Source organism: Suncus etruscus, chromosome 10 (assembly GCF_024139225.1).
Source record: "Suncus etruscus isolate mSunEtr1 chromosome 10, mSunEtr1.pri.cur, whole genome shotgun sequence".
Taxonomy (NCBI): domain Eukaryota; kingdom Metazoa; phylum Chordata; class Mammalia; order Eulipotyphla; family Soricidae; genus Suncus; species Suncus etruscus.
This window is the reverse complement of record NC_064857.1, coordinates 37855758-37876945: the sequence shown is the minus strand read 5'-3', so window position 1 is coordinate 37876945 and position 21188 is coordinate 37855758. Positions and strand designations below refer to the sequence as shown.

At 46.1% G+C, this 21188-nt stretch overlaps 1 protein-coding gene across 1 annotated transcript in view; it reads left to right on the top strand.

Moving 5' to 3' along the window:
* Positions 1–1455: 1455 nt before the first annotated feature.
* GON4L (gon-4 like) overlaps positions 1456–21188 on the top strand; it is a 60603-nt gene continuing 40870 nt past the window's right edge. Inside the window, exons 1-7 of the mRNA XM_049782188.1 lie at positions 1456–1515; positions 5182–5700; positions 8532–8729; positions 13507–13700; positions 16115–16189; positions 16373–16423; positions 18988–19038. Of these exons, the coding sequence (XP_049638145.1) occupies positions 5208–5700; positions 8532–8729; positions 13507–13700; positions 16115–16189; positions 16373–16423; positions 18988–19038 (1062 nt within the window). The 5' untranslated portion in view covers positions 1456–1515; positions 5182–5207. The remainder of the gene's footprint in view (positions 1516–5181; positions 5701–8531; positions 8730–13506; positions 13701–16114; positions 16190–16372; positions 16424–18987; positions 19039–21188) is intronic.

Below are 21188 nucleotides of genomic sequence, written 5' to 3'. Positions count from 1 at the left end.
TCCATCCTATCTCTCCAGCCCCCTTTTATTGTTTTTGTTTTGGGGACAAACCTGGCGATGCTCAGAGACTGCTCCTGCCTCTGCACTCAGGAATCACTCCTGGCGGTGCTCCTGGGGGACCGAATGGGATGCACGAGAATAATCTGGGTGGGCTGTATGCAAGACATACAGTACCGGCTGTACTCTCTCCAGTCTTGAAACTCCCAAGGGAGATTTCCTTGGCACTTGGGTGAATTAAAATGTTTCAGATTACAGTCAAATTGTTGGAGTTTGTTTGCTTGGTTTTAACTGTTTATCCTTCATTTTGACAGTGGATACTTTTTTTTGTTTTTGCATCAGAAGTGTTTGGAGGAACTATGCAGAGACAAGGATTGAACATCAGTCACACCTACATTCAAAATATGCATTAATCCCACTTTGCCAGTTGGGCGGATGTAATTTCATCCTGTGGAATTCTATTTGTATACAGTATCATTTATTTGAAATTTTATTTTTCAAATAATTTGTTTTTCAAATATTTTTAAAAATTATTATTATTGGGGCCGGAGAGATAGCATGGAGGTAAGGCGTTTGCCTTTCATGCAGGAGGTCATTGATTCGAATCCCGGCGTCCCATATGGTCCCCTGTGCCTGCCAGGAGCAATTTCTGAGCCTGGAGCCAGGAATAACCCCTGAGCACTGCCGGGTGTGACCCAAAATCCACACACACAAAAAAATTATTATTATTATTATTATTATTATTATTATTATTATTATTATTATTATTAGTTTCTGGCCATATCTTGCTGTGCTCAGGTATCACTTCTAGTGGGCTCTGGGAACTGTATAGAATGCCTGATATTGAACTCAGGTTGGCAGCATGCAAGTCCTATCTGTTGTCCTATCGTTTTAGTCACTCAAATAAATAAAAAATATTTAAGTGCACAAATATTTGTTGGTAGTTCATCTGTAATATGTGATATTTAATGCCTTTTCCAGTTTTGATAGTTCATTCTTAGATAATTGTGGAGAAAGTATGGTTGTATTTGTTATATATTTTTTGAAAACGCATGTATTGAGTTATTAGATATAGACTATACCCTAAGCATCTTCCTGGGCATTGCACAAGAAGCTAAAATTAGGTTACCTGATTCCACTTGAAAGCTGTATATTTTTGTCAGATTTTATACCTAAGAGAGCCAAAAACTGCCCCTTGCAAATTAAATCCCAGGACCGTCTGCAAGCAAGGCCAACAAACACCCTCGGTCACCCGCTGTCACCTTGCTTTGGCCCCGGGTGTTTAAATTCAATGATTTTGCCATCAACTAAACATCCTAGCTTGAGGACTCTCTTCCGCCCTCAACTAACATGGCGCAGATGGCTCTGCGCACGCGCATTGCTTCCGTGACGCCGCGCTGCGCGACTCGGGAACGCGCAGGCGCAGGTGCGTCGCCGTCGCCTCCCGAATTCCGGTCGTGCTGAGGCTGTTTCCGCGGGTTCGGCGGGCTGCGGGTTCAGTGCACCCGGGAGCTGCAGGTGGGTGCAAGATGTGTGGGCGCAGGGACAGACAGGTGGACAGATGCGGGTGCTGCGCCGCGGCCTAGCTCGGGCTCGGGAAATAGAGTTGCTCGAGCTCTGTTCCTCAAGTGTTCTCCCTTCCCAGGCTGGGCCGCGCAGGGGTCGCCTACCTCCTGCCATTCATCGCATTCTGGGGGTCGGACATAAGGGCCCAAGGTGGCGGGGTGCAGGGTGCGGGGTTGGTGCGGGACTCTTTAGCACTACAGCTGTGGAAGGTGTCTGGAGTCTATCCCTGTACACTGCTGACTTTGAATCGTCTCAGCTTTTTTGTTTTTCTTTACTTTTATTTATTTATTTTGGTTTTGGGGTCACACTGGAGGTGCTCAGGGGTTACCCCTGGCTCTGCACTCAGAAATCGCTCCTGGAAGGCTCGGGGGGATCATATGGGATGCCGGGATTCGAACCATCGTCCATCCTGAATCGGCTGCGTGCAAGGCAAAAGGCCTACCGCTCTGCTACCTCAACGCCTCCCTTTCATTACCTTTTTTTTAGGGTCTGTGTGCTTATTGGGGGGTGGTCAGGGATCAAACCCAACACTTCACTCATTCCCTCTACTAACTGAGATATATTCCATCTGAACTTTTTTTTGTTTTTGTTTTTGGGTCACACCCGATAGTGCTCAGGGGTTCCTCCTGGCTCTGCGCTCAGAAATCTCTCCTGGCAGGCTCAGGGGACCTTATGGGATACCGGGATTCGAACCACCAACCTTCTGCATACAAAGCAAACCTACCTCCAGGCTATCTCTCGGCCCCCACCTGAACATTTTATTCTCTTATTTTAGTCTTTTGGACTTTGGGCTCCACCCAGAGTTGCTAAGGATTTCGTCCTGGCTCTGTCCTCAGGTATTATTCCTGGTAGGGCTTGGGATGGGGGATATAGTGGTGCTGAGGATCTAAACTGGGTTGTCTGTGTGCAACACAAGTAGCTTTCATACTGCAAGATCTCTTTGGGCCATTTGGGGCCCATTTTGTTTATTTACTTTTTGTTTGTTTTTGGGCTACACTTGATAATGCTCAGGGGTTACTCTTGGCTCTGCACTCAGAAATTGCTCCTGGCTTGGACCATATTGATGCTGGGGAGGGGGTGTCAAATCATTTTCTTCCGAGTCAGGTGCGTGCAAGGCAAAATACCCTACCACTGCACCACCGCTCTGCCCCCTGCCTACCCTTAAGAGTCGTTTATTATATTTTTTATTTTATTGTATTTTTTGGACTTTTTTGGATTATACCCAGCGGTGCTCAGGGGTTATTCCTGGTTCTGCGTTCAGAAATCGCCCCTGGCAGGCTCAGGGGACCATATGGATGCCGGGAATCAAACTGGGATCTGTCCTGTGTTGGCTGTGTGCAAGGCAAACGCCCTACCGCTGTGATATCTCTCTGGCCCAACAAATGTTTTATTTTCATTCATTCATTTATTTATTTATTTTTGGTTTTTGGCCATACCTGTTGATGTTCATTAGTCCTGGCCCTTCCCTCAGAAATCGCTCCTGTCAGGCCAGGAGGATCATTCACATGGGATGCCGGAATCAAACCGGGGTCTGTCTTCTCGAAAGGCAAATGCCCTACCAATGTACTATTGCTTCAGCCCCTGCTATAAGAACATTAAAAGATGGGACAGGAGCAGTGGAGCAAGCAGTAGGGCGTTTGCCATGCATGCACTGACCTAGTACGGACTGTGGTTTGATCCCCCGGCATCCCATATGGTCCCCCGGCGTCCCATATGGTCCCCTAAGCCAGGAGCGATTTTTGAGCGCATAGCCAGGAGTAACTCCTGAGCATCACCAGGTATGGTCCCAAACACTACCCCCCCCCCCCCAAAATCAACAACAAAAAACTGACATTCAGTATCTGGAAAAATATCTCAACGTGCTGGACTCTCTGTTTGCATGTGGTACCCCCAAGTTCAATTCTCATCATTGCATGGTCTCCTGTCGATTGTGCCTCCCATCCACTCTGCTTTGAGAGTCTTGAGATTCAGGTTAAGTAGTGCCACAAAGCTAGACAGAATACAACTTGGAGGCAGAGAGATAGTACAGAGGTAAGGTGGTTTTTTTTTTTTGTTTGTTTTTGTTTTTTGGGCCACACTCGTTTGATGCTCAGGGGTTACTCCTGGCTAAGCGCTCAGAAATTGCCCCTGGCTTGGGGGGACCATATGGGACGCAGGGGGGTGGGGAATCGAACCACGGTCTTTCCTTGGCTAATGCTTACAAGGCAGACTACCTCTAGCGCCATCTCATTGGCCCCTAAAACATCTTTTTTTCCTTTTTTTTCTTTTTTTTTTGGGCCACACCCATTTGATGCTCAGGGGTAACTTCTGGCTAAGCGCTCAGAAATTGCCCCTGGCTTGGGGGGACCATATGGGACGCCGGGGGATCAAGGGGGATCGAACCACGGTCCTTCCTTGGCTAGCGCTTGCAAGGCAGACACTTTACCTCTAGCGCCACCTCACCGGTCAGGTAAGGTGTTTTTGCCTTGCATCTCACTGATCCTGGTTCCAGTGGCTCCAATTCCTTGGCATTGGAAATTCCCTGGCATAGGTCTCCTGGTACCCGTAGGGGTCACTCCTGAGCATCACTGAGTGTGGCCAGAAAAAGACTGATTTAGGAAACATATCCAGCTATTTTGATTCCGTATTTGCTCTTGAAGGTTATAACACTAATATCTAATAATCACTTGCTGTTTGGGGGTGGGTAGTGGGGGACAGGCCCCATACCTGCTAATTCTTGGGGTTGTTCCTGGCAGTGAGATTTGGCCTGGCCTCCTGCTTGCAAACCATGTGGCTCCAGGCTTTAAGCCATTGAGCTCTTTCTCTTTTTTTTTGGAGGGGTCACTCCTAGTGATGCTCAGGGGTTATTCCTGTTTCTGTACTCAGGAATTATGCCTGGTGGTGCTTGGGGGAACATATGGGATGTTAGGGATTGAACTGGGGCCAGCACCCTATCCTTTGTATTATTGTTCCAGTCCCCCTATTCTTTAATTCTTAGATTAACTTTATGAGGTAAGAGAAACAAAGTTTTTTTAATAGTTGAGGAGATTGGGCCGGAGAGATAACATGGAGGTAGGGCATTTGCCTTGCATGCAGAAGGACAGTGCTTCAAATCCCAGCATCCCATATGGTATCCCGAGCCTGCCAGGAGTGATTTCTGAGCATAGAGCCAGGAGTAACCCCTGAGCGCTGCCGGGTGAGACCCCCCCCCCCCAAATAGCGGAGGAGGCTGAAGTTCAGAGGTGTTGTCATTTCTCAGTAGAACCTACTAGTTTGTAGTAGTTAGGAGCTGAACCCAGGCACTAACCACTGTGCTCTCCTCCCAGAGGGGATCATGCTGATGGATGAAGAGCTGTGTTTGTGATTAAACAAGAATACATGAAACATGTCTTTGGGGGAAGTGTTATTCTTTTTTTTTTTTGTTTTTGGATCACACCTGGTGACACTCAGGGTTATTCCTGGCTATGCGCTCAGAAGTCGCTCCTGGCTTGGGGGACCATATGGGATGCCGGGGGATCGAACTGCGGTCTGTCCTAGGCTAGCACTGGCAAGGCAGACACCTTACCTCTAGCGCCACCATTGCCAGCCCCAATTATTCTTAAACATGAAAGTGAGAAGAACTTGCTTTTATCCTTTCAGGATGGGGCCAAAGTGGGACTTGTAAGATGTTACCCTGCCTGAAGAAAAGGAATCCAGAGTCTCCATTGCGGCAGGGAAGCCAGGAGGAAGATGACTTAGACCTGGAATCGACTATCCAATCAAATCAGCCTCAGGACTTGGGGTCAGCGCCTCTGTCCTGGGGCCCCAGACACAGTGGAGCAGGTGGTTTGGAAAGTCACTCTATGCAAGATGCTGGAGAGCACCAAGGCATGGAGGATCCAGCTTTGAGCTCCAGTGTGCTCATCCCAGACATTGTTGCCCCCATTTTAGAATCTGCAGATGTAACCATCTCACCAGAGATCACCCTGACGGCCTCAGAATCTTCCCATCCTTTGAATATACACTTTGGTAAAGCAAAACTCCAAGACACTGGATTCAGGAGAGGGAAGACTTTTGCAGGGAGGCCTGGGCCAATGGCCCAGGACGACAAGGATGATCCCACTGGTACCCATGAGCCCTTTTCTGGGGATCCTAGTGAAAAAGTCAAGGAAGATGGAGGTAAGATTAGAAGAAAGGTCTTTAGGTGCCATGTTCTGGACAGTTGCCTCTGCTATAGCCAGTTTTCTCTGCAGTGCTTTTACAAAATAGTTCTTCAGGCAAGTGCTTTGGTGCAGAATTGCAACTGCAACATGAACTGTGGAAGAGTCATTGGTGAACTTTATGACTGGGGTTTAGCTGTACTTTATTACCTCTCCTCTTCTCTAGTTCATCTGCTCTTTCCTTTCCTTGCTTTTATTGTTTTTCTTTTCTTTTCTTTTTTTATTTGCTTTTTGGACTACACCCTGTGGTGCTTAGGGTTACTCCTGACTTTGCACTCAGAAATTATTCTTGGTGGGTTTGGGGGAATATATGGGATTGAACCTGGGTCAGCCACATTCAAGACAAGTATCCTTCCCCCAGGCATTGTTTATGTGTATGTTGTGTGTGTGTGTGTGTGTGTGTGTGTCTTAAGACACATTTCAAAGAAAATAATTATACAGGGGGCAGGAGAGATGGCATAGCGGTGGGGCATTTGCTTTGCATGTGGCCAAACCGGGATGGATCCCGTTAGATTTCTGGTATCCCATATAGTTCCCCAGCCTGCCAGGGACAATTTCTGAGCACAGAGCCTGGAGTAATACCTGAATGCTGCCAGGTGTAACACAAATCCCCCCCCCCCCCAAAAAAAAAAGTTTTCATGAGAGATAAGCAATGAGAATGCTTGAGTAAAGTGATGCCTTTAGCAATGATATCTGCATAAAGGCTGCAAATCATTGAGGATTAATGATTTCTTGGGTTTTTAACCTGGTGGCTGCGTTTTGATTCAGAATTGACTTCATTAAAGGCAAGCACTTTAAGGGCCAGAATGATAATATTGCAGGTAGGGTGCTTGCCTTGTACATGGTAGACCCAGGTTTGAACCTTGGCATGCCATATGGACCGTAATGTATCATCAGGAGTGATTCCTGAGTGCAGATCCAGTAGTAAGCCCTGAGCAACATTGGGTGTGACCCTGCCAAACAAACAAAAACCTCAAAAAATAAGGCCGAAGAGACAGGATGGAGGTAAGGTTTTGCCTTGCATGCAGAAGGACGGTGGTTCGAATCCCGGCATCCCATATAGTCCCCCAAACCAGCCAGGAGCAATTTCTGAGCATGGAGCCAGGACCGTGGAGTCCTGAGCACTGCTGGGTGTGACTCAAAAACCAAAAAAACCCCTCAAAATATAAAAGCGACGAACAATACAATACAGTAAAATTTGCTGCATATTCTTTTTGTTGTTTCTTTTTAGTAATATTTCAGTATTTTTTATGAATTTGTAAGAAAACAAAATAAAACAACATTCTGGGTTACTTTGAAGCGTTAGCATTTTGTTATGCTTGGCCAACTGTCAAATCATATTTCTAGAGATAGTTCAGGAGATAAGGCTGTGGAGTAGGCTGCACACTGCCTACTCGTATTTGATACTGGGTACCTCAGATGATCCCTTAAAATGATTCCTTGAGTTCAGAACCAGAAGTAAGTCCCCACCAAAAACAAATCCTTGGGGGCCAGAGAGATAGCACAGTGATAGGGCATTTGCCTTGCATATGTCCAACCCAGGATGAATGCTGGTTTGAGCCCTGGCATCCCAGATGGTCTCCCAAGCCTGCCAGGAGCGATTTCTGAATGCAGAAGTCAGGAGTAACTCCTGAGTGCCAATGGGTGTGGCCCAAAAACAAAAAAATAAAAAACTAACACCAATAAAAACCCAAAACCCTCACCCCAAAGTAGCTATTAATAGAATATTTATACAGGAAAAAAATTGCATCTTAGAACAAGAAAGGCTTAGTAGTTTTATAGTTTGACGTTACAGGTCTAACTCTGAGGTCTGATTTCAGCTTCGATTTTTTTGTTTTGTTTTGTTTTGTTTTTGGACCACACCCTGCAACTCACAGGGGTTACTTCTGGCTCTGCCCTCAGAAATCGCTCCTAACAGGCTCAAGGGACCATATGGGATGCCGGGAATTAAACCTGGGTCTGTCCCCGGTCAGCTGTGTGCAAGGCAAGTTTCCTATCACTATACTATCTCTCTGGCCTTCAGCTCTGATTTTTAGCAACTGTCTAATATATATATATATATATAAGAAATAAAATAAATATTTTTTGGGGGTGTTTGAGTTACACATGGTGGTGCTCAGGGCTTATTCAGCCCTGGCTCTGTGTTGGAGATCACTTTTTTTTTTTTTAAGTTTTTTGGTCAACCTGGCGGTGCTCAGGGGTTATGTCTGGCTCCACACTTAGAACTCACTCCTGGCGGCATGGGACTGTATGGAATGCTGGAATTCGAACCACTATCTATACTGGATTGGCTGTGTTCAAGGCAAATGCCCTACCTCCATGCTATCTCTTTAGCCCTTAGAGATTACTCTTTTTTTTTTTTTTTGTTTTGGGGCCACACCTGTGACGCTCAGGGGTTACTCCTGGCTGTGCGCTCAGAAGTCGCTCCTGGCTTGGGGGGACCATATGGGATGCAGGGCGGGCGGATCGAACACGGTCCGTCCTACGCCAGCGCTTGCAAGGCAGACACCTTACCTCTAGCGCCACCTTCCCAGCCCCAGAGATTACTCTTGATGGACCTCAAATGATCATGTATGGTGCCAGGTCATATATGATCCTGGTCAGCTGTGTGTAAGGCAAGCTTCTTAGCTGTTTTCTCTCTGGCCTCAGTACCCTGACGCTTAGAAGATCTTAGACATGCTTCAGTGGAGAAGTTTCCTAACGGCCCAAGACTTCTTACATGATGCTGATTTCTCTAACAGCATGGCTGAGAGTGAGTCAGATGTGAAGCAATATTTTTGATTATTCCAGGAAAACCTTCAATGCTGCTTTCTGTAGAAGAGCTGCCTTCGCTTCCCATGGGTAGCCACTCCCCAAAACCTGGAATCCAGCTGTGGAAACTGGAAGCTCCCCCTGATGTGGGTGCCTCCCTGCAGGAAGAGCCCCTCAGGACCCCTGCTCCCCATGCGGAGGAAGAGACAGAGGATGGTGGACTCTTTATTCCCACAGGTAGGATAGATTTCTTGTCTTTAAGAACCCGGCTCCTGAACATAACTCTGCAGAAAATAAGTTTCTTGAATTTGCAGGGATTGAACCTGACCATGTAGCCTACATTCAGAATACCACCAGTTCCCACTACCCTTCTCCTGCCGGTCTTTCCCATACCTGCTCTCTGGCATCCTGATGGATCAACTGTGCTGGCACCCGGATGCCTGTTTCATGATTGAATTTGGCCACTAACCGTATTTGCCGACGACCCCCTAATTTTGCAGTTAAAACATAGGTTTAGGCCTATATTCGCTGTATCAGACAGAATGTTCCTGTGCTACATCTGTATCTTCCACAGTGAGCCAATCACAACAAGCAAAGGTCCAAAGGTTATACTGTAATAGACGTCCTCTCTGACTCTGGCCAATCTGAGCAGGCTTTTTACAGTGTAGATTCGGGTCTAGAACATTGTCTAATTTGCATGCATAAAAAGCATGCTTGGATTGGCTGAGTGAGAGAGGCGGTCTGAGCAGCCTTGCAGTGATTTGTGCAGCATCGAGTTGGAAAATTTGTTTTGTGGCAATATTCAGACAATTTTCGTTCAGCGGCATATTGAAATATTTTTCGGATATACTCGGCGTATAAGACGATCCTCGATTTTCGGTTGACATTTTTTGTTTCAAAAAGTTGTCTTATAAGCCGGAAAATATGGTTGTTTATTTTTTGTTTGTTTGTTTTTGGGTCACACTCGGCAGGCTCTGGGACCATATGGGATGCCGGGATTCGAACCACCAACCTTCTGCATGCAAGGCAAATGCCTTACCTCCATGTTATCTCTCCGGTGCCACTTAGTATTTTATTTAGGAAATAAATAAAATACTGCATTGTCTGTATTGTCATACAGTTGGTATGTTCAGTACTGTATTCAGTTGCTTGAATAGTTGATTTTTTTGTTTGTTTGTTTTTGAACCACACTGTGGTTGGGGTTACTATTGGCTCTGCACTCAGTAATCATTCTTGGTAATGCTTGGGGGACCATTTGTGGTGCCAGGGATCATAACTGGGATGACCACATACAAGGCTTACTTGCTGTACATAGTTAACTCACTCCCTGGCCCCGAAAAGTGATTATTTTGGATCCATTCAAGTCCTTTTTGGGGTGGGGCCTTTTTATTTTTAATTTTTTAAAATTATCTTTATTTAAACACCGTGATTACAAATATAATTGTAGTTGTATGATTACAGTCATGTATAGAACACCCCCTTCACCAGTGCAGGATTCCCACCACCAATTTCCCAGATCTACCTACTCCCCACACTGCCCACACCTGTACTCGAGACAGGCTTTCTTTTTCCCTCATTCATTCACATTGTTATGATAGTTTTCAGTGTAGTTATTTCTCTAACTGCACTCATCACTCTATGTGGTGAGCTTCATGTCATTAGCTGCACCTACATGGGAAGATGGGGGAAGTAAGGGTTGGAACTGAGGCAGTAAAATATTAGAAATGAGCTTTGTAAGTCAGTATCAAGGTCACAATACAAGATGGATATTATGGATATATAGAATATATGCATACAATACTATCAGTATGAAAACAAGGAAAAAAAATTTCCACTGACTGTCCCAACATAAACCAGTGCTAGAATGGCCCACCCTCCTCCCAGAGCGCATTCCCATTAGTGTAGGGAGAGATAGGGGGAAAGCCTGTTGACCCCTATAGAGTCCACCTAGACCAGCGCCCAGGGAAGGACTGAATTCCAGGAGAGAAAACCCTACTCCTGGCAAGAGCTGGTCTCCAGAATCAAGGAGGAAACCGGAAGCCAGATGTCTGCCCGCCCTCCTCCCCATGCACCTCCCCCCTGGAGTACTGAGGGAGGGGGGAAGCCTGAGGACCACTAAGAGTCCACCTGAACCCACTTCTGGCCATCTGAGCTGGCACCCAGGGAAGGCCTGAAGTCAGGGGAAAAAGACAAGGACGGCTGGGGGCCTGCCAAGCCTCCCAGCACTTCCCAGGCTAGGGAGAAAGGCTCTGGTATGTGGCCTCCCCAAACCCTATACCTGGCAAGAGCTGGTTTCCAGAATCAAACATGAGGGTGGGGCCTTTCATATTGTGCTCATGACCCAGGGACTTCCCAGTAATACTTGGCCTACCATGTCAGATGGTTTGCTATTAGGGCCTGGGGATGGCAGTGCTGTTTGGACCTATTGGATCTATTGGTGTTGGGGGCTCCCCTGACATTGTGGGGTTTCTAGATATTCACCCTGTAATACGCAGGGGTTACTTGGGTGCTCAGGGGTTACTTTTTGTTTGTTAGTTTTTGGAGAGGCCACACCTGGTATCAGAGTATACTCTGGCTCTGTGCTATGTGTCTGGTTACTCTTATTTTTTTTTTTCGTGCTACTCCTGGCTGTGCTCAGGGGTTGCTACTGGCTTTGTGCTCAGTGATTACTATTGACACTGCTTGGGTTACTCCCATGCAAGGCAAGCACTCTGCCTGCTGTCCTGTAGCTCCAAGTCTTTCACTGTTTTATTTAATTAATTAATTAATTTATTTATTTATTTATTATTTTTTTGTTTTTATTCTTGGCCACACCCATTTGAAGTTCGGGGGTTACTCCTTTGCTATGCACTCAGAAATTGCCCCTGGAGAGCTAGCCGGAGAGCTAGCCTGGAGGTAAGGCTTTTGCCTTCCATGCAGAAGAACTGTGGTTCGAATCCAGGCATCCATATGGTCCTCTGTGCCTGCCAGGGGTGGTTTCTGAGTGTAGAACCTGAGCAGTGCCGGGTGTGACCCAAAAACCAAAAAAAAAAAAAAAAAGAAATTGTCCCTGGCTTGGGGGGACCATTTGGGACGCCAGGGGATCGAGCTGCGGATCTAGGCTAGTGTGGGCAAGGCAGATGCCTCACCGCTCTGGCCCCTCTTTTATTTTATTTTTTGTTTATTTGTTTATGGTCCATTTGGTAGCTCAGAGTTTACTCCTGGCTCTCTGCTCAGAAATCAGTTCTGGCAGGCTTGGGGGACCATATGGGATGCCGGAGATCGAACTTGTTCAGCTGCGTGCCTTACCCACTGTGCTATCACTCTGGCCTATTTAAAACAAAAAAAAGATTTTTTGTTGTTGTTGTTTTGGGGTCACACCCAGCAATGCTCAGGGATTACTCCAGTCTCTGCGCTTAGAAACCGCTCCTGGTAGGCTCGGGTGATCATATGGGATGCGAACCATCATTCTTCGGTATGCAAGGCAAACGCCTTACCTCCATGCTATCTCTCCGGCCCTGAAACAAAAATATTTTTTTTTTTTTTTTTTTTGTGGTTTTTGGGTCACACCGGCAGTGCTCAGGGGTTATTCCTGGCTCCAGGCTCAGAAATTGCTCCTGGCAGGCACGGGGGACCATATGGGACGCCGGGATTCGAACCGATGACCTCCTGCATGAAAGGCAAACACCTTACCTCCATGCTATCTCTCCGGCCCCACAAAAATATTTTTTAAGGGTCTCCCCTGTTCCCTAGCATTGTTCGAGACCAAAGGATTATACATGCCAGAATATTTTGTTTTGTTTTATTTGGGTCACACCTGGTAGCACTCTGGTGTTACTTCAGGCTCTGTGCTCAGAAATCGCCCCTGGCAGGCTCAGGACCATAAGGGAATCTGGGAATCGAACCAAGGTCCATCCAGGGTTGGCCGTGTGCAAGGCAAACTTCGCAAGGCAAAGTGCCCTACCACTGTACTATGGCTCTGGCCCCAGGATCTTTTTTTTTTTTTTTTAATATACTCTCAGGCTTGGGGAACACAATGGGGTGCTAGGAATTGAACTTGTATCAGTCAGATGCAAGGTAAGCACCTTATCCCCTGTAATATTTTCTGGACTCCAGTAAATAATTACTTTCTAAAAATTAAAAAAAAAAATCAGGGCCCGGAGAGATAGCACAGCGGTGTTTGCCTTGCAAGCAGCCGATCCAGGACCAAAGGTGATTGGTTTGAATCCCGGTGTCCCATATGGTCCCCCGTGCCTGCCAGGAGCTATTTCTGAGCAGACAGCCAGGAGTAACCCCTGAGCATCGCAGGGTGTGGCCCAAAAACCAAAAAAAAAAAAAAAAAAAAAATCAGGGCCGGAGAGATAGCATGGAGGTAAGGCATTTGCCTTTCATGCAGAAAGTCATCGGTTTGAATCCTGGTGTCCCATATGGTCCCCCGAGCCTGCCAGGAGTGATTTCTGAATGTGGAACCAGGAGTAACCCCTGAGCACTGCTGGGTGTAACCCAAAAGCCACCAAAAAAAAAAAAAAAAAAAAATCAAACCCGAGGATTCTGTTTATTAGTTTTTACTGGGAGTTTTTTCTTTGTTTGTTTGTTTTTTTGGGGCCACACCCGGCAGTGCTCAGGGGTTACTCCTGGCTGTCTGCTCAGAAATAGCTCCTGGCAGGCACGGGGGACCATATGGGACACCGGGATTTGAACCAACCACCTTAGGTCCTGGATCGGCTGCTTGCAAGGCAAACACCGCTGTGCTATCTTTCCGGGCCCTGGGAGTTTTTTCTTTTGGAGCCATACCTGCCTGGCAGAGCACAGGGCTTGCTTTTACTCTGTGCTCTGGGATCACTCCTGTCAGTACTTGGGGGGAATGTCTGTGTTGCTGGAGATTGAATTCTGGTCAGCCACATTCCAGTTAGGCACCTTAACCTCTTGGTTTATCCTCTGGCTCACCATGTTAATTCTCTCATAGTGGGTCTTTTGGGCTGAATTCTTGAAGCTATTTTTGGAGATGTTGGTGATTGTCCTGATTTCTTTTCAGAAGAGCAGGACAGTGAAGATAGTGAGAAAAGGCGCAAAAAAAAGAAGGGCACGAAGAGGAAACGAGACGGAAGGGGCCACGAGGAAGGGACTTTGAGTTATGATCTAAAACTGGACGATGTGCTCGACAGGACGTTAGAGGATGGTGCCAAGCAGCACAATCTCACAGCAGTCAATGTGCGGAACATCCTTCACGTGAGTGCAGCTGGGCTGGGAGTGCCAGGATCAAGTACTGGAGCCATATGTAGGAGTCATAGACTCTGCTCCCTCAACAGCCAACAGTTTCTCAGGAGAAAAATATTTCTGTTTTTGCAGGGATTGAATCCAGAGCCTTACACAGATAAAATACAGCATGTGTTCTGCTGCTGTGCTACTCTGCTGACTCTCTTTTTGTTGCTTTACTGAAGTTTTATTTATATTTTTTTTTTTTTTTGGTTTTTGGGCCACACCTGTTTGACGCTCAGGGGTTACTCCTGGCTATGTGCTCAGAAATCGCCCCTGGCTTGGGGGGACCATATGGGACGCCGGGGGATCGAACCGCGGTCCTTCCTTGGCTAGCGCTTGCAAGGCAGACACCTTACCTCCAGCGCCACCTACCCGGCCCCTTATTTATATATTTTACCTGGCAGTGCTCCTTGGGATGGAGCCATGACTTTATACATCACTTCCAGCTCTCTGAGCTGCCCCTCTATTCCCATCTCAGGGGTTTTCTTTTTTTTATTTTGGGCCACACCTGGTGGTCCTCAGGAGTCATTCTTTACACTTTATTCAGAAATTACTCCTAGTGGGTTCGGGGGACCATCTGGGTGTTGGGGATTCAACAATGCAAGGCAAGCACCCTACCCACTGTGCTATAGTTCTGGTCCCTTGAATTTTTTGACTGTTGATCAAGAATACTACTATTTTTGTTGTTGTTTCTTGGCCATACCCATATATCTCAGGCCTTACTCTTATCTCTGTTCACAGATTAATCCTTTGCAATGCCAGGGATAGAATCTGGTTCAGCTATGTGCAAGAACAAAACCTTACCTGTAGCAGCAGGGCTGCAATTTTTTTTTTGGTATTTGGGGCCACACCGGTGGTGCTCAGGGGTTACTCCTGGCTATCTGCTCAGAAATAGCTCCTGGCAGGCACGGGGGACCATATGGGACACCGGGATTCGAACCAACCACCTTTGGTCCTGGATCGGCTGCTTGCAAGGCAAACGCCGCTGTGCTATCTCTCCAGACCCGAAATTTGGTTTTTGGGGCCACACCGGTGGTGCTCAGGGGTTACTCCTGGCTCTGTGTCAAAAATATCTTCTTGCAGGATCAGTGGACCAAATGGGATGCTGGGAATCGAACTTGGGGTGGTCCTGGGTTGGCCTTGTGCCAGGCAAACGCTCTACCTGCTGTGCTATTGCTTGCCCCAAGGCTGGAACTATATTGTTGAGCTATCCTCTCAAATGCAGAATTTTAAGTTGTTTTTTTTTTTTTATTTTTGGTTAGTTTTTTGGTTTTGAGTTACACCTATGGCTCTCAAGGTTTATTTCTGGCTTTGTGCTCAGAAATTAATTAATCTTGTCAGGCTTTGGATGCTGGGAATTGAATCCAGATTGGATGTATGCAAGGCAAATGTCTTAAACACTGTGCTAATGTTCTAGCCCCAGAATTATAAATTCCTTTTTTTTTTTTTTTTTTTAGTCTTTGGGCCACACCTGGTGACGCTCAGGGGTTACTCCTGGCTACGAGCTCAGAAATCGCGCCTGGCTTGGGGGACCTTATGGGATGCCATGGGATCGAACTGCGGTCCATCCTAGGCTAGCGCAGGCAAGGCAGGGCACCTTACCTCTAGCGCCACCACGCTGGCCCCCCCCTTTTTTTTTTGTCTTTTGGTTTTTTTGGGTTTTTTTGGGCAGTGCTTAGGGGTTACTCCTGACTCTGTGCTCAGAAGTCGCTCCTGGCAGGCTCAGAGCATCATATAGGATGCTCGGATTTGAACCAGGGTTCATCCTTTTGTTCATGTGCAAGGCAAATGTCTTACCACTGTGTTATTGCTCTGGCCCCTGGAATTATAAATTCTTTTTGAGGGGTGGGGAGTGGGGATTGAAGCTCATAGCTATCAGTGCTCAGGGGCTACTTCCAGCATTCTTTTTTTTTTTTGGATCACACCCGGCAGCACTCAGGGTTTACTCCTGGCTCTATGCTCAGAAATTGCTCCTGGCAGGCTCAGGGGATCATATGGGATGACGGGATTCGAACCACCAACCTTCTGCATGCAAGGCAAACGCCTTACCTCCATGCTATCTCTCCGGCCCCTACTTCCAGCATTCTTGATGGGGATTAAATTTAGGTCAGCTGCCTACAAATCACTGACTCTACCCATTGTACTACTGCTCTGGCCTAACTTTTCTCCATTGTTTTTTTTCCTTTTATTTTCTTTTCTCCATTCTTATTCCTAGTAGCAGCTGGTTACATTGTTATATTGTTTAAAGCTCCTCCAAAATTTGTCTCTTTGCTTAACCCTAATCTGAAGCTGTTTGGGTATTTAGTTCTCATTTATTATGTACAGCAGAGTTACAGAGATGAGTATTATCCAGAAGATAATACAGTGAAATTTCCTTTTTTCAGGAAGTAATCACAAATGAACATGTGGTAGCAATGATGAAAGCAGCCATCAGCGAGACTGAGGATATGCCCATGTTTGTGAGTAGTTATCATCATTCCTTTAATGTTCTAAAAGTGGACTGTCTGTGATCTGGCTGGCTGAGTGCCGGAGGTCAGTGGTGAGTCTGTCAGTCATTTAGCAGGGGGAATATTTAGTGGTTCAAAGTCTGAGTCACTGGATTATTTTTATTGATAGTTTCCATTTGCTTTACTTCTCTGTAGGAGCCCAAAATGACCCGCTCTAAGCTGAAGGAAGTGGTGGAAAAAGGAGTGGTGAGTGGACTATATTTCTTTGTTTTGCTTGAAAACAGGATCTGAGTACAGGTAATTTTAGGGGAAACGTGTGAAAGATAGGCTTTCTAGCTTTGCCTCTACTTTTTATTTTGGGCCACACCCATTTGACGCTCAGGGGTTACTCCTGGCTATGAGCTCAGAAATCGCTCCTGGCTTGGGGGGACCATATGGGACGCCGGGGGATCGAATCGCAGTGGTTTGTCCTACGCTAGCGCTTGCAAGGCAGACACCTTACCTCTAGCACCACCTTCCCTGTCCCATCTAGCTTTGCCTCTTTAAAGATAAACTTTTGTTTTGTTTTTGGGCCACAACCATTGATGCTCAGGCGTCCTGGCTCTGTGCTCAGGAATTATTCCTGGTGCTGCTTAAGTGACCATATAGATGCTGGGGATCAAAACCAGGTCTCAGGCCCGGAGAGATAGCACAGCGGCGTTTGCCTTGCAAGCAGCTGATCCAGGACCTAAGGTGGTTGGTTCCCCCATATGGTCCCCCGTGCCTGCCAGGAGCTATTTCTGAGCAGACAGCCAGGAGTAGCCCCTGAGCACCGCCGGGTGTGGCCCAAAAACAAAACAAAACAAAAAAAGCCAGGTCTCCCTTGTGCAGGGCAAGCACCTGTTCACTGTACTGTCGCTCTGGCCCCTCCTTAAAGAAATACTTGTTAAAAACAAATTGAGATCTGGAGAGAGAATTTAGAAGGATGCCTAGATTATAATGTCCTACTCAGTGTGGTTTAATTATTAGACATTTTTTTGGGGGGCCAAATCCGTTGATGTTCAGGAGTTACTCATGGCTATGTGCTCAGAAATTGCTTCTGGCAAGGGGTACCCTATGGGACGACACCAGGGATTGAACCCAGGTCTGTTCTGGGTCAGGCGCGTGCAAGGCAAATGCCTTACTGTTGTGCTATCACTCCGACCCATAATTAGTAGAGGTTAAAGTTAGATTTTTCTGACAAGTTACTGCTCAGTTTTATAGTATTGGGTTCAATCCTTGACACTGCAAAAACAAAACATGACAGTGAATTCAAAACAAAGTTAGGGGGTACTGGAGAGATCATACAGTGGGTAAGGCATTTGTCTACCATTCAGCTGGCCAGGGTTTGATCCTCAGCATCACATACGATTTCTCTATTATCTCCAAGAGTGATTCCTGAGTTTGGAGCCAGGAGTAGTTCCTGAGTATTGGTGGGTATGGCTTAGAAAAAAATGTTTGTGGGAGTAGTATATAGTACAGTAGGGAAAAGACTTGCCTTGCACAAGGTCAACCTGGGTTCAATCCTTGGCATGTGATTTCCTGAACCTCCCCTCATCCCTCGTGATTTCTGAGTACAGGTGAGGAGTAAGTTCTGAATCCATTCAGATGTGACCTGAAAACTAAATAAATTTAGAGATTTAGAGAAGCTGGAATGATAGTGCAGTAGAGCAGGTAGGTTTTTGCCTTGCACTTGGCTCTCCTGGGTTAGATCCCTGGCATTGCACATGGTCCCCTCAAGCCTACAGGAATATTTCTGAGTACAGAGCCATGAATTATTTCTGAGTGCCACTAGTGTGACCAAAAAAGGCAAAAAATAAAATAAAATAAAATAAAAGAACCTCTTCATTTATCGGGTACTACGTTCTTTTGTTCTTTTTATTAAGTTATTATTATTATTATTTTTTTTTTGGTTTTTGGGCCACACCCGGCGGTGCTCAGGGGCTACTCCTGGCTGTCTGCTCAGAAATAGCTCCTGGCAGGCACGGGGGACCATTTGGGACACCGGGATTCGAACCAACCACCTTTGGTCCTGGATCGGCTGCTTGCAAGGCAAACTCCAGTGTGCTATCTCTCCGGGCCCCTTTTTATTAAGTTTTAAGCCACACCCTGTAGTGCTTGTATTCTCAGTTTAATGCATGGGGGTCTCTTTTGATAGTGCTGGGGGAACCAGGTGAAACTGCTACCAGGACTCCAGTCCAGTCTTTGCAAGCAAGGCATTTATTTCACCCATTGCACTATCTCCACATCTTTCTCTGAATCCTGCATAAGATTGCACTGGCATTCTTGTTTGTTTTTGGACCATACCCGGTAGTGCTCAAGAGTTACTGCTAGCTCTGTGCTCAGGGATCACTCCTGGTAGGGTTGGGAGATCTGTATAGGGTTCTGGGGATCAAGCCTTGGTTGACCGTGTACAGGGTAAACACTTTACCTTTTGTTTTAATTTCTGTTAAAGTTAGTCCCAAGAACTTTCAATGGCTAGGTTTTTGAAGACATACCTGTGGCTGATTTATGTAATTCATTTACAAAAATATTGATTCTAAAGCTATGAGAGTTTATGATATCTTAGTTTATGTCCTTTTGTAGACTATCAAGTTTCTTTCATTATCTGTGTGAGCTCTAGTTCTGATATAATACAGATAATACATACTTTCTCTACTACTTTTCTCAGACACATATAGAGAATATACCCTCAGGGATCATTTTGTACCCCAAACTACTGCATTTGTATATTAAAATAAAGAGTCTATTTAAGTTAAATGAACTTCATTATTTATATTCTTTGTTGGTAGGTAATTCCAACATGGAATATTTCACCAATTAAGAAGGCCACTGAAGTTAAGGTAAATGTACTCTTTTAGAAAGACTATCAAAATCTAACCTAAGTACTTTCCTTTCCATTTCTCTCTCTCTCTCTCTCTCTTTTTTTTTTTTGCCACACCTGGAGATGCTCATGGGTTACAATCCTGGTTATGCGCTCAGAAATCCCTCCTGGCTTGGGGGAACATATGGGACGCTGGGGGATTGAACTGCGGTCGGTCCTAGGCTAGAGTGTGCAAGGCAGATTAGGGGTAGCTTCGACCCCTTTTCTTTCCATTTCTTCCCAACCTGTCTTGTTTTATTTATGTATTCATATATTTATTTATTTATTTTTGGAGAAGTGGTCACACCCAGCAGTGCTCAGGGGTTACTCTTGACTCTACGCTCAGAAATCGCTCCTGGCAGGCTTGGAAGACCAAATGGGATGCCAGGATTCAACCACCATCCTTCTGCATGCAAGGCAAACGCCCTACCTCTATGCTATTCCTCAGGCCCCTTGTTTTGTTTTTTGTTTTCAGGCCAAATCTGGCAGTGCTTAGGAGTTACTTCTGGCTCTGTGCTCAGAAATCTCTCCTGGCAGGCTCTGGGGACCACATGGGATGCCGGAGATCGAACCCAAGTCTGTCCTGAGTTGGCCATGTGCAAGGCAAACGCCCTACCATTGCTCTCACTCTAGTCCAGTGGTCTCAAACTCAATTTACCTGGGGGCTGTCGGAGGCAAAGTCGGGATGAGGCAGGGCCGAATAAGGGATTTCGCTTACCGAATATTTGCAATAAAAAATCGCATTAGTGGGGCCGGGCGGTGGTGCTAAAGGTAAGGTGCCTGCCTTACCTGCGCTAGCCTTGGACGGACCGCGGTTCGATCCCCCGGTGTCCCATATGGTCCCCCAAGCCAGGAGCAACTTCTGAGCACATAGCCAGGAGTAACCCCTGAGCGTTACCGGGTGTGGCCCAAAAACCAAAAAAAAAAAAAAAAAAAAAATCGCATTAGTAAGAAAAAAAAATCGCAAAAAGTCACATTAAACATTTGCATACTCCGAACGGAACTGCTCGGGGTATGCGAATGTTTAATGCGATTTTTTTTCTTACTAATGCGATTTTTATTGTGATTATTCGGTAAGGAAATAATCGTGAATACTGCGATATTTGAAGGCTGGCCATGGGCCACAAAATGTTGTACGAAGGCCTGCGGGCCGAGAGTTTGAGACCCCTGCTCTAGTCCCAACTAAAATTTTTGTGATTGAGTTTCAGTCATATAATATCCAACACCTATCTCTTCTCCAGTGCACATTTCCTGCCACCAGTATCTCCAGTTTCCCTCCCACCCTCCTTTCTCGCCTCTCTTTCTCTCACTCTTCCTTTTTTTCCTTTTAGAAACTGTGGTTTTCATTATTGCTACTGAAAGGTTATTATTCATATCACTTTTAACTCCTTTCAGCACCCAGTTCTTGTCCAATTATTTCTTCTTATTTTTATCATGGCTTTGTTGCTTTGTCTTTTTCACAGTCCATTTTTATAGGTCTGTTTTGTCTCATGTCTCATTAATTTTCTTTGTGACTTGCTCTGACTGCTTCTTGTGTATCTAGGAATTATATCTTCTATTATGCTTTCTTTTCTTTTTTTTTTTTTTGGGGGGGGGGCATACCTGGTGGTGCTCAGGGCTAACTCCTGGCTCTGTTCAGAAATCTCCCTTGGCAGGTAGGGCGACCATATGGGATGCTGGGAATCGAACCCAGGTTTGTCCTAGGTCAGCTGCGTGTGTCCCAGGTTGGCTGCATGCAGGACAAACACCCTACTGCTAACACTCTGGCCGCTCTTTTCTTTTCTTTTTTTTCAGGGGGGGATCACACCTGGCAGTGCTCAGGGGTTCCTCCTGGCTCTATGCTCAGAAATTGCTCTTGGCAGGCTCAGGGGACCATATGGGATGCCAGGATTCGAACCACCGACCTTCTGCATGAAAGGCAAATAAATGCCTTATCTCCATGCTATCTCTTCGGCCCCTCTTTTCTTTTCTTTCTTTTTTTGGGGGTTGTCTGTGTGTGCACACCTGGCAATGTTCAGGTCTTATTCCTGGTTCTGCACACAGGAATGACTCTTGGCAGTGCTCAGGGACAATATGGGGTGCTGGGGATTAAACCCAGGTTGTCTGCATGCAGGGCAAACATCCTATCTA